Source organism: Periplaneta americana, chromosome 14 (genome assembly GCF_040183065.1).
Source record: "Periplaneta americana isolate PAMFEO1 chromosome 14, P.americana_PAMFEO1_priV1, whole genome shotgun sequence".
In the NCBI taxonomy this organism is placed as follows: domain Eukaryota; kingdom Metazoa; phylum Arthropoda; class Insecta; order Blattodea; family Blattidae; genus Periplaneta; species Periplaneta americana.
Genome location: NC_091130.1, coordinates 56,937,265 through 56,947,660, shown reverse-complemented (window position 1 = coordinate 56,947,660; position 10,396 = coordinate 56,937,265). Strand labels below are relative to the sequence as shown.

Sequence of the window (10,396 nt, the reverse complement as noted above, 5' to 3'; positions counted from 1 at the left end):
AACATGTGAACGTAACACTGTGAACTAATGTGGGAACAACAATCTTTTATTTTGCAACCGATTTTCTTCAACAAAAACTCACTTTATGTTGGTTTTCCCTCCTCTTCCTCTGATAATGAGGATGATGGTGATTCATCAGATAGGCTTACTGATAACGTAATGGCTGAAGGTATAATGAGATTGAATGACAATATGCTTTAACCAGGTGAGGTACAATCAGTTAAGATTAAAGAAGCAGAAGTGAAAGTAATGCACTGGAAAAAAGTATTATTGGCCTGAACAAGTATGTAGACTGCATTAACATATTTCAAAAGAGACATTGTTAGGAAGACTGAAACTCCTGTATACCCTGTGTAGGTAGGCTACTCGAGGTCACTATTTCTTTAAAAATTATATTAATTAATCACAGTCTGCAGATTTCAATTTAGTTTCAATTTTACCTATTCCATATTGTGCCAGTTATTTCTAATATGTGTAGGCCTGTATGATGTGATATGTTAGTCTTTTTGTAAAAACTGACCCATTTGTTCATTATATTTTAATGAATGAAACTCAGAAAAGCTTTGGGAACTCAATGATAAAAAAGTCTTCAGGGTTGATATTCTCAGGCCATGTGAGAACATTATTTGATTTCCAAAGACATTACAGTATTAAAAACAAAAGATACGATGTAAAAATCATCTGAATTTTACATCAGACACCACGGAATTGCCCAAAGTTCAAACAAGAAACATGGAGGATATAAATTATATATTTACTGAACTCTAATGTTCTCAAAGATATGACGCTAATGATTGTAATCACATTAGAAATTACAATAACACTGATTTCCTAATTGTAGCAAAGAAATTTACTATTACCTGCCATTGTAAATGCTTTAGGCTAATGAGAATAAAATGAGATCTGAAAAATATGAATATATGCTGCGAGACCTATACAAATTAGGTTATAATATAATATTAGGAGATTCAACCAACAAATGTATGATAAAACTACTCCAACGCCACAGGAATCTTATTTAATTTTTATATTATCTACACAAAAAACATAATTATATACTTAAAGATGCAGAACCACATTAACGATTTTTTCAATAGTAGAGCCATATGCTAATAACAAAAAATAAAAATTTAACCTGCATTGTCTATTCTAGGGTCTGTAAGAAAAGAAATTCATTATAATATGCTTATTTGGCCTACATGTGTCTCAACTTTAAGTAATGACATTACTTAATAATAAAAGTAAATTAAAATTTGTATTGTGTCATTACAGAGAGAAAAATAAGTTAAGCAACTTGTTTTCAGACTTGTCTTTATAAAATAATTACAAAAGACGTCTTATTCATGTTTAAGCATTGTTAATATATATGAAATAAAATGAATATGATTCACACCTTTGATTTTTAAACAATATAAATTATGCTAGCAACTGCAATAAAAACTATTTCTGTCCGTGATTTCTCTGATCCCATAACATTTCTGATTTATCCATATTTATTCAGTATCCACAACTGTAGCGGAATTCATGTTTCTTGAGTTGCGCACACTGAGTAACAAGTACAGCAACCGTGTGTCGTAATTTTCTCAATTAGTTTGCCTTTTAAAATCTGCAGATCGTTTATACTTTTACATTAAAATACACCGATCAATAATGAACAAAACCAAACGCAGAAAAGGAAAACATGACAGATTCAAAAGAAGAGATTACGTTCCGAAAGAAAGAAAATATGATTATAGTGATGACGACAATGTGCCCTGTGATCGTGTCTCAGATCTGAAACTTGAAGATTCAAACTGTGATAGTGGTAGGAAGATACTTTATTATACCTTACACTTCGTCTTCAGCATTGAGTAGAGAATAACAATATTTTGCGAAAGCTGCACATTTTACACAGCTACATTCACCATCTTCTTCCAGGTGTACCAACGTTGTGGAGTTAATGCCAAATTGATTTATTTAGAAGTAGCGAAATACAATACAGTAACTGCATTCCTAGGCTGCATTTTATCCCATCTAGGAGACCTAAAAAAAAGTGTATTTTCATCCTAAGTACAATGAAAATATCTAAACGCAATTTATTGTGCATCCCAAAATGAAATTGCAATTAGGTCTAATATTAAATTTAATAATTGTCTCTGATTGGGTCTAAAACCCTGATAGAACTGATATTTAACCCTTGCGGCGAATTTCGGTTAAGTCCGGAGGACCTACTGTATTATATAATTAGTCAAATCCACTCTCCTTACCTTCACGCTGGTTTTCTGAGATTTTTTAAGATGCGATAGAGGGTGGTGTGCGGAAAGCAATGGGAAGTTGTCGCATTTATCTTTCCCAAGAAAAACTGCAACATCGGGAGACTAAGAGGAAAATGGAAAATAGGGAAGATTGGAGAATGTTGATTTTGCAGTGAAAGACCTATCCTTTGACAGAAAACTATGAATGAATGAATTGCAATGTCCAAAACTATTCTCGGTTTCCACTATTCTATTCATGATGATACCAAAGTATAGAACTGTATGATACTGGTACACATGATATTAAGCCAGTTTTTTTTTTCCTTGTATGAAGAAGGGACCTGCTTACCCTCCTATTCTGTGAATGTTTGGATAGCCAAACAGCCATGCTCTTGTACAAGTACCGCATCGTGATCTTAACCCAGACTATTGTATGGATGATGATATGTGAATTAATGTTGGCGAAATGAGTCCGAAGTTCAACATCAAAAGTTACCCTGCAATTCGGCTTCAATTGGTTGAGGAAAAACCCCGGAATAAAACCCAACCAGGATCTGAACCCGGGACTGCTCATTTTGCGGTCAGATGTGCTAACCATTATTCCACAGTAGTGGACTGAAGCCAGTTTACTTCAATTTCAAAATGCAAATTTTATTGCCATTTATTGTACTATCTATACTTATTAAAAACTATCTTGTTTAATGCCAATTACTGTAAAGGATTTTCCTTTTATTCTAAAGATATAAAATTATACAGTGAACAACAAAATTTGATTCAAAGTTTTATTTCAGATGATGAAGAAGACTCGCCATTACAAATTGTTAGAGCACCATTTCCAGTGGCTATGTGGGATGTTGGTCAGTGTGATCCAAAGAAATGTTCTGGTCGAAAACTTTCCCGTCATGGTCTTGTAAAGACATTAAGACTAGGACAGAGATTTGGTGGTGTCGTGTTAACACCTGTAGGTGAAAAGGTAATGAGCAAAACCTATCCATAGAGTTCTCAACTTTGGGTTGGTGCATTCCAGGATAACTTATACAAAGCACAGGAAAAAAGTTGTTCTTGAAGCAAAACGACAATTTAAGAGCAATTTGCACAGTTTTTGTGAAAAGTAATCTATTTGAATAAAGTAGAGTCCATAACAATTAGTTGGTGTGACCATTTTAATTTAATAGGTATGTTGATTATCTTAGCCTACATGCTAATCACATTTCAAATTTTAATTCAAACTAATTTACCCACTTACTTGTCATAATTGGTAAACAGCAAATTAAGAGTTAATATACTGACAGACATAAACATCAATATTTTGTTTTGAAAACTTTTAGACAATAGTGGCCAGTAGGCTTTAGCTCTGCCAGATTAAATAAATTATCATTAATTAATTAATTAAATTTTTGTCAAAAGAAGAGATGCACTTGGCTCAAATTTCCTTCTTCCCACATCACTCATGTTCAAAAATTGTTACTAATCGAAAATTCTTCTAATTCCGGGATTTTTTGCTGTGCTGATGAAGAAAAAATTCCACTGGGAACATAGCATACAATTTCTGGTCAATTCTGCCGAATCCTAGATGGTTGGGAACCCTACTTATCCATGATTTGTATGTTTTGTTTTAATTGTATGAAAAATTTTTGCGTTAGATCCAACTTCTATAAATCATGTTGATTTGAAGTTCCATATGATAAATAACTTCAAACTGGTAAATTCGAGATACCCTACATGCACTTAACGGGATATTAGATGTTGTCATTATTTTTCACATACATTAAACTTATCTGTGAGCTAGATTATAGGAAGAGAGACTTTATCCTAAGAAACTGAAAGTTTTATAATGTTCTTTTATGCTTTATTAGGTACCATACCTGAGAGTGTGGACACCTATCGTAAGTCCTCCCCATCACATAATCCAATGAATACGAAGTCAAGGAGTATTATTAAGGATATGTTTGTGTAAATATACCTTATTAACTTTCATTTCTTACATTTACTATACTATACATCTATGAACTAAAAGCTATCGTCTAGTAAGAAAAATCAATAAAATTATTGATTAATTGATGATAGAAAAGATCTTTCAATTACAACTTCTTACCTCTGTGATGGCAATAAGAGTGATCACAACACACAAAATTCTCCTTTTTTTTGCTAATAGACATGTGCCATTTCCCATTTAATTTCGTTACACTAAGTTTGTATTATAATTGTTTCAGTGTGTATCACCTAGCGACCAGTCCATCATTTCAGCACATGGGTTAGCTGTAGTAGACTGTTCATGGGCTAAAATTGATGAGACACCATTCTCTCAGATGAAATCGCCACACAACCGTCTTTTACCATTTCTAGTTGCTGCCAATCCAGTTAATTACGGGAAACCGTGCCAGCTATCTTGTGTTGAAGCTCTGGCTGCAGCTCTTCACATAACAGGTGTGTTTACATATACTAGGGTTTGCATTTGCCCTGTTTCTCCTAAAACATTCTTTTTCTCCTCCCCCCTCAAAATATTCCATTGTCCTAAAAGTTTTTTTGGGGCCACTCAAATGTTCCGTTTTTTTTTTTTTTTTTTTTTTGTGATTATGTAGTTTCGTCAAGTTTTTTTGTAGATGAATTTCATGAATACAGAACTATTTTAAGACTAATTTGGAAGACAGTGTTGAAGTACCAAAACAATGCAGAGTTATGAAAAATGGTGTGATATATTTTGTCTATTTCAATAGTAAAAATATTAATATTAAGAACACTGTTAATTTAGTAGGATTTTGTCTAGCAATTCTTGGATGAAATGCTGTTATGGAAGATCTTTTTCCCTAGTAAACTCTTTATCAATAAAAAAATAGAATAAAAGTTCAAATTGTGAAGACCTTTCTGATTGGCGAAATACTTGTTAAAGGTATCGTGTACTGAATTTATGACAATTTCAAAAGAAAGTAAACTTCTTGATCAGATATATAAATCAGAAAAGTACGGTAACAAAGAAGCATTTATCTCTGCAAAATAAATCGGCGAAAAAGTCATATGATTATAAATGTTCACTACAATTTCAGTAAAATTGTTTTCAACGATTTTTTAAATTTGTTAATGTTTTTTTTAATGTCACAGGTTTTTCTTAAATTTTTTGTAAATATCCCCTTTGTTTCATAAAAATTGTGTGAATAGGCCTACCCCATGTATATAAGCCTATAAATACAATGACAGATTTTGAGTGGTAATATTGAAACCATATTACAATTTTTTCTGGTTATTTTATTCCTATACAATTGCTATGTTATTACTTATTACTCTAATTTTTTTTACACAGGTTATAAAAAAGAGGCTGAGCTGTATCTCAGCAAATTCAAATGGGGTAAATCGTTTATGAAATTAAATCAGGATTTACTAGATTTATACGCTGCTTGTGATGGAGACAGCTCGTCTGTTGTGGCTGTCCAAAATAAGTACCTGGAGGAAGTTCGTCACGAAAAGGAGCTACGGAAAAAAGGTATGACTCTTTAAATTTTGTTAATTACATATGGTACTGTATAAGATGATTTACCTGTTTATGAGCGAAGTCTGCAACACTGGCTTATGTATATATGTATATATATATATATATATATATATATATATATGATACATATAGTAATATTAACATTACTGGTATTATTATTGCATATTGCATTGTTATTATTGTTGTACAATATTATTATTACACTAGAATTAAAACTTCTTATTAAATATCTCAGTCTTACTTATCAGTAGCTGAATGCTTTTTTTTTTATTGCACCTTAATGCACAAGGAATATCTTTTAACTGTCCCAGAGAGCAGCTACTGAGTTTATAGTCAAGTAGAATTTATAACCATCTTGTCAATATATATACACACCTTACATTTTTATCGTATTTATGTAATTTTTAACATTTTATGTACAAGTATATATAAATCCCACAAGGGTAGCTGCCCTTCAGTAAGGGTTGCCAAAAAACACAGCATACTAAACAAATAAAAGTAAACATTTGTGTTATAATTATTATTTTTAAATGGAAGCTACCCTTGAGAAAGTACGTTTATTCAATAATTATTAGTAATCAGATAGAATATAAAGAAATTTAGGTGTACAGGTGATTACGTAAAATCTGAACAGAATACTTAATTACGTCTATAGCAAAAATTTTCAAAATTTTTCAAGAAATTCCAAAACACTTAAAACATTCAACTGAGAATTTTGGATTGTTCCCCTTCCTCCAAACAATAATCCAAATACTTCAATCTGTCCTGGTATATGATAATAATCCCTAAAGTATTCAATTGTAGGGTCATAGATGGTCTTCTTTTCTTAATGCACTGCTATGGGTTGTTCAACTGCAGTTTAATAAAATTACATACCATGATTTAATTCAATTCAGTCTTCTTAATGTATCCAGCTGTTTGCTGAATTAATGATATCAATTACCAGATCGTACTTTCCACACCAATAATAGATACTCAATTTATTTTAACCTTTAACTTTTAATATCTTTTATGATATATATTTTAAGTTTATGTATTTATAGTAATGTGTTGAATTCGTGAATACAATATGGACCTGATGATGCTAAATGTAGCGAAACATTTGTCCAAAGAAATATGTAATACATTAAGGTGCAATAAAAAAGCATTCACCTACTGGTAAGACTGAGATATTTAATAAGAAGTTTTATTTCAACATTACATATTATCTGAAGTAACGACTGAAAAAAAAAAACACTAGAATTAGTTACACCAGATATTTACACACTTAAAATGTCCCAGTGGGAGCATCTGTACAATTTGCGCCAATGACGACTTTTTTCCACGAATAAGAGAAGTTTATTCTCTTCCCTCTCTCTGTGTACTGTGTATTCATTTCAAAGTGTGTCATGACGTCACTGTTGATGAGTCAGCGATTTGAAGCGAGTTTCAACTTTTATGTCAGAGAAGTTGCCTATTAATCAAGGCGTTCAATCTGAACTTGAGAACGTGTACGGTATAACTTGAATGTCATAGCAACAGATGGCGGTCTGTGTGCTACCATAACCTCTTTCGAACTGTGTTTTGCGCGGCCAAATCATACACAAGGTATTTATCATTGGTTGCGTACAGCAACATTCTACAACACAAATCAAATGCTCCGTGTCCATGTTGACCATCGAAATTAATGTCAACAAATACGTAAGTAATTGTCTTAACCCTCTCCCCATATCTCGACAGTAAGAAAGAAACTCACCTCAGTACAAGTTTCGAAACAGTTCACATTCCTGCCACTACCGGCGTCACCATTCGTATCGGTAAGCACTCTTCAGAATGAATGCCGTACTTTCTAGGCAACTTCTCTGGCACATAGGTAAAACACATCTGCGGAAGTGTAGGAAGATTGAATTCTCTAGGCTCATTGACTAGCCACATGACGGCATATAGCGAGCCATGATACACTTTGAACTGAACACAGTGGCATTAACACAGTGGCATTAACACAGTGAGACTCAGCATTATCAACGACGCAGAGTGAAACCCAATTTGTTGCTTATCTACCTGTTTTGTAATCCTCTTTACGATTTTCTAAGAAAACCCAGTAGACTCATGACCAGCATCATTATAGGAAGGCATTTCAGTGACAGTTTTCCAAAATGTTCTTCTCTCGATACAATAGAGGTGGATACTGTACTGTGTTCTTTGTTTTATGCAATATAAAGCCACTTGTAAGAACAATGATTCATCGAGTGACAACAAATGATGCTGAGTGTCACTGTTATTTTGTGTCTGTGTTTATTTGATACGTTTTTACTTTTTTTGTTATCATTTTTTTTTAATCATTTAATATATTAGACTATTTATTACTACCTTCTATTTCTACTTGTATGTTCAGTTCTTTATGTCACATTCATTCTGTCACATGTTTTTACATTAGATTAATTGCATTAAGATGTATAACTTTTCTTGTAGTTGTATTGCATTTCTGGTGGAGTGGAAGAGAAGGCCTGATGGCTTAACTCCACCAGAGTAAATAAATAAAAAACAAATGGTAAAAGATGGGGTATTCAGACATATAGCAAAAATACAGTACATTAGTTTTGAATTTTCTTTTTGTATTTTATATAAGTAGTTTTTGATGAAGTCCTCAAATATTGCTGTTTTTGCATTGGGCAGATTCTGTAATATACAAAATAATTAACATTATAATACCTGTTCCATCTGCCAGGACTAGAGAATTTGTTTGCATTGCACAAGTTTCTGCTATTACATATTGCCTTGAACAAGTTCTACTGTAGTTTCAAGATGACACACACTTTTTTTTTCTCTGTTATCAGTTACATTTCCAATTTTCCAATAAATAGTACTTAATGCCACAAATAATTTAAATCTCAAACTAAAATCACTAACATTTCACCAAAATATTCATTATGTTCCATCGCTTGTTTCAATCCTCTACCTATACAACTCAATATTCTGTCTACCATGGATATTTCATTTGGACGGAGTTACGGAATAAGAGACCAACAGCCAAAAACCTGTTTTCGAGATACTGACCATTGAAATAAATCTGGTTTTTATTAAACATTATATGCAAGAAGTATTGTAACATTCATACTATGGTCGACCTGGTTGGCAAGTTGGTATAGCGCTGGCCTTCTATGCCCAAGGTTGCGGGTTCGATCCCAGGCCAGGTCGATGGCATTTAAGTGTGCTTAAATGCGACAGGCTTATGTCAGTAGATTTACTGGCATGTAAAAGAACTCCTGCGGGACAAAATTCCGGCACATCCGGCGACGCTGATATAACCTCTGCAGTTGCAAGCGTCGTTAAATAAAACATAACATTTTTCATACTATGGTATTACAAAAAAATAGCACAAATAATACTAAAACAAAAAAAGCTAACTGATTTTTAATAACAGACTAGCAGTTGATTTAATATTGCAAAGCAAAATAAATAAATATATTTTATGCAATAAACGAATTTTGCTTATAAATAGCAGCAAAATGCAGATTTCGCATACTTGATTTTTTCTGCGTTAAATAATCCAGCCAACAACAGATCTGTGCAAATATCTCAATTTTTGCAAATTGTCAGTTGGTCTATTGCATAACTCCGTCTATTTGTGATTAGCAATTTTTAATTCAGTAACTACATTTTGCTGTTTCACTCACGTGTAATAAGTATGATTACGAAAAGGGATCGTAATTGTACTACTATTTATAGTAAAACACTCTTTACTAAGCACAGTTGCTAACTAGCTTGGTCTGGAATACTCTTTGGACTTAATATCTTTACAACCAGAAGTAGAAATAATTCAATAATTGTTAACATAATACATAGAAGTCTGGAGATATATACTGGACTGGTCATTTCATTTATATCTTTATCTTGTGCAAGAAACAAAAAAAACACGAAAAGAAAAAGTCATGACCATTTTGTTAATTTTTTTTAATATGCTGCTGAGTTGCCATGGTGGTATAGTGGCTAGAGCACTGGACTTGGAATCCTGTGGGTCTGGATTCGACCCCCCAGCGCACCCTCGATTTATAACTTGTGTTGGGCAAGCCCATGGTCCAGGTAACACGTGTTTTCTCTGGGAGCTCTGGTTCCCCTGTGGCACCCCAACAAATCTCCATCATCTCATGTGGTGCAACATAAACCAGTCTTCTATGGCGCATCCTGGGCAACAACTCCGTGGGTAAATTGGTCTACACAACTGGCTTCATAGGGGTGAATGACAAAAAGTCAAGTACCGGTATCCGCCATTAGTAAATACAATATATGCAATGATATATATTAGAAATTCTGGTAACGTCTAAAGTATTTCCATGAAAATTTCTAAATCTATTTCTTGCAGCATCAAAGTATTTTCTCGTTATATTCCATTCAACGGTAAAGTAAAATTTGTTGTATAACATGATACGTGAAAATATTTAGATGTGATTGTACTTAAACTGATTTTCCTTTTCAGATATGTTTGATATTTCTTCATCAGAGCCGGAAGAAGAAGAAGAAGAAGAAGAAGAAGAAGAAGAAGAAGGAGGAGGAGGAGGAGGAGAAAATAGTGAGATGGCAAATGCAACTTCAAGAAATGTACATTGTATAAACGCAACCGGCAATACAAATGAGAAATTGTGAAAAAATGAAATTTTGAAAAGTTCAGAATAAAAATGTTTCGATTTTTCTTCTA

At 33.0% G+C, this 10,396-nt stretch overlaps 2 protein-coding genes across 14 annotated transcripts in view; one reads left to right on the top strand and one right to left on the bottom strand.

The window, feature by feature from the left end:
* The window catches only part of LOC138713317 (nonsense-mediated mRNA decay factor SMG8), a 50,589-nt gene extending 48,662 nt beyond the window's left edge, over positions 1 to 1,927 (bottom strand). For 4 of the 6 annotated variants that reach the window (XR_011335839.1, XM_069845302.1, XM_069845306.1 and 1 more), the window contains exon 1: positions 1,827 to 1,927. The gene's annotated coding sequence lies outside the window, so the exon portion shown is untranslated. Of the gene's footprint in view, positions 1 to 1,393; positions 1,548 to 1,826 lie in introns of those variants that run through there. The other 2 variants (XM_069845305.1, XM_069845304.1) reach the window with 2 other exon arrangements.
* LOC138713318 (18S rRNA aminocarboxypropyltransferase) lies at positions 127 to 10,396 on the top strand. 8 transcript variants are annotated; one of them, XM_069845310.1, is made up of 6 exons: positions 1,544 to 1,804; positions 3,026 to 3,207; positions 4,448 to 4,661; positions 5,533 to 5,712; positions 10,178 to 10,225; positions 10,256 to 10,396. In XM_069845310.1, the coding sequence occupies exons 1-6, from the start codon at positions 1,651 to 1,653 to the stop codon at positions 10,342 to 10,344; spliced, it is 867 nt and encodes a 288-aa protein (XP_069701411.1). In that variant the 5' UTR covers positions 1,544 to 1,650; the 3' UTR covers positions 10,345 to 10,396. The 8 variants fall into 8 exon arrangements, with proteins under 8 accessions (XP_069701417.1, XP_069701414.1, XP_069701416.1 ...); XM_069845312.1 differs by having other exon boundaries at positions 10,178 to 10,228; positions 10,262 to 10,396; XM_069845311.1 differs by having other exon boundaries at positions 10,178 to 10,228; positions 10,259 to 10,396.

Coding starts and splice junctions, on each gene's coding strand:
- LOC138713318 (XM_069845308.1), top strand. CDS start 1,651: ATGAACAAAACCAAACGCAGAAAAGGAAAACATGACAGATTCAAAAGA. Junction 1,805..3,025: donor AGATTCAAACTGTGATAGTG/GTAGGAAGATAC, acceptor GTTTTATTTCAG/ATGATGAAGAAGACTCGCCA. Junction 3,208..4,447: donor TAACACCTGTAGGTGAAAAG/GTAATGAGCAAA, acceptor TAATTGTTTCAG/TGTGTATCACCTAGCGACCA.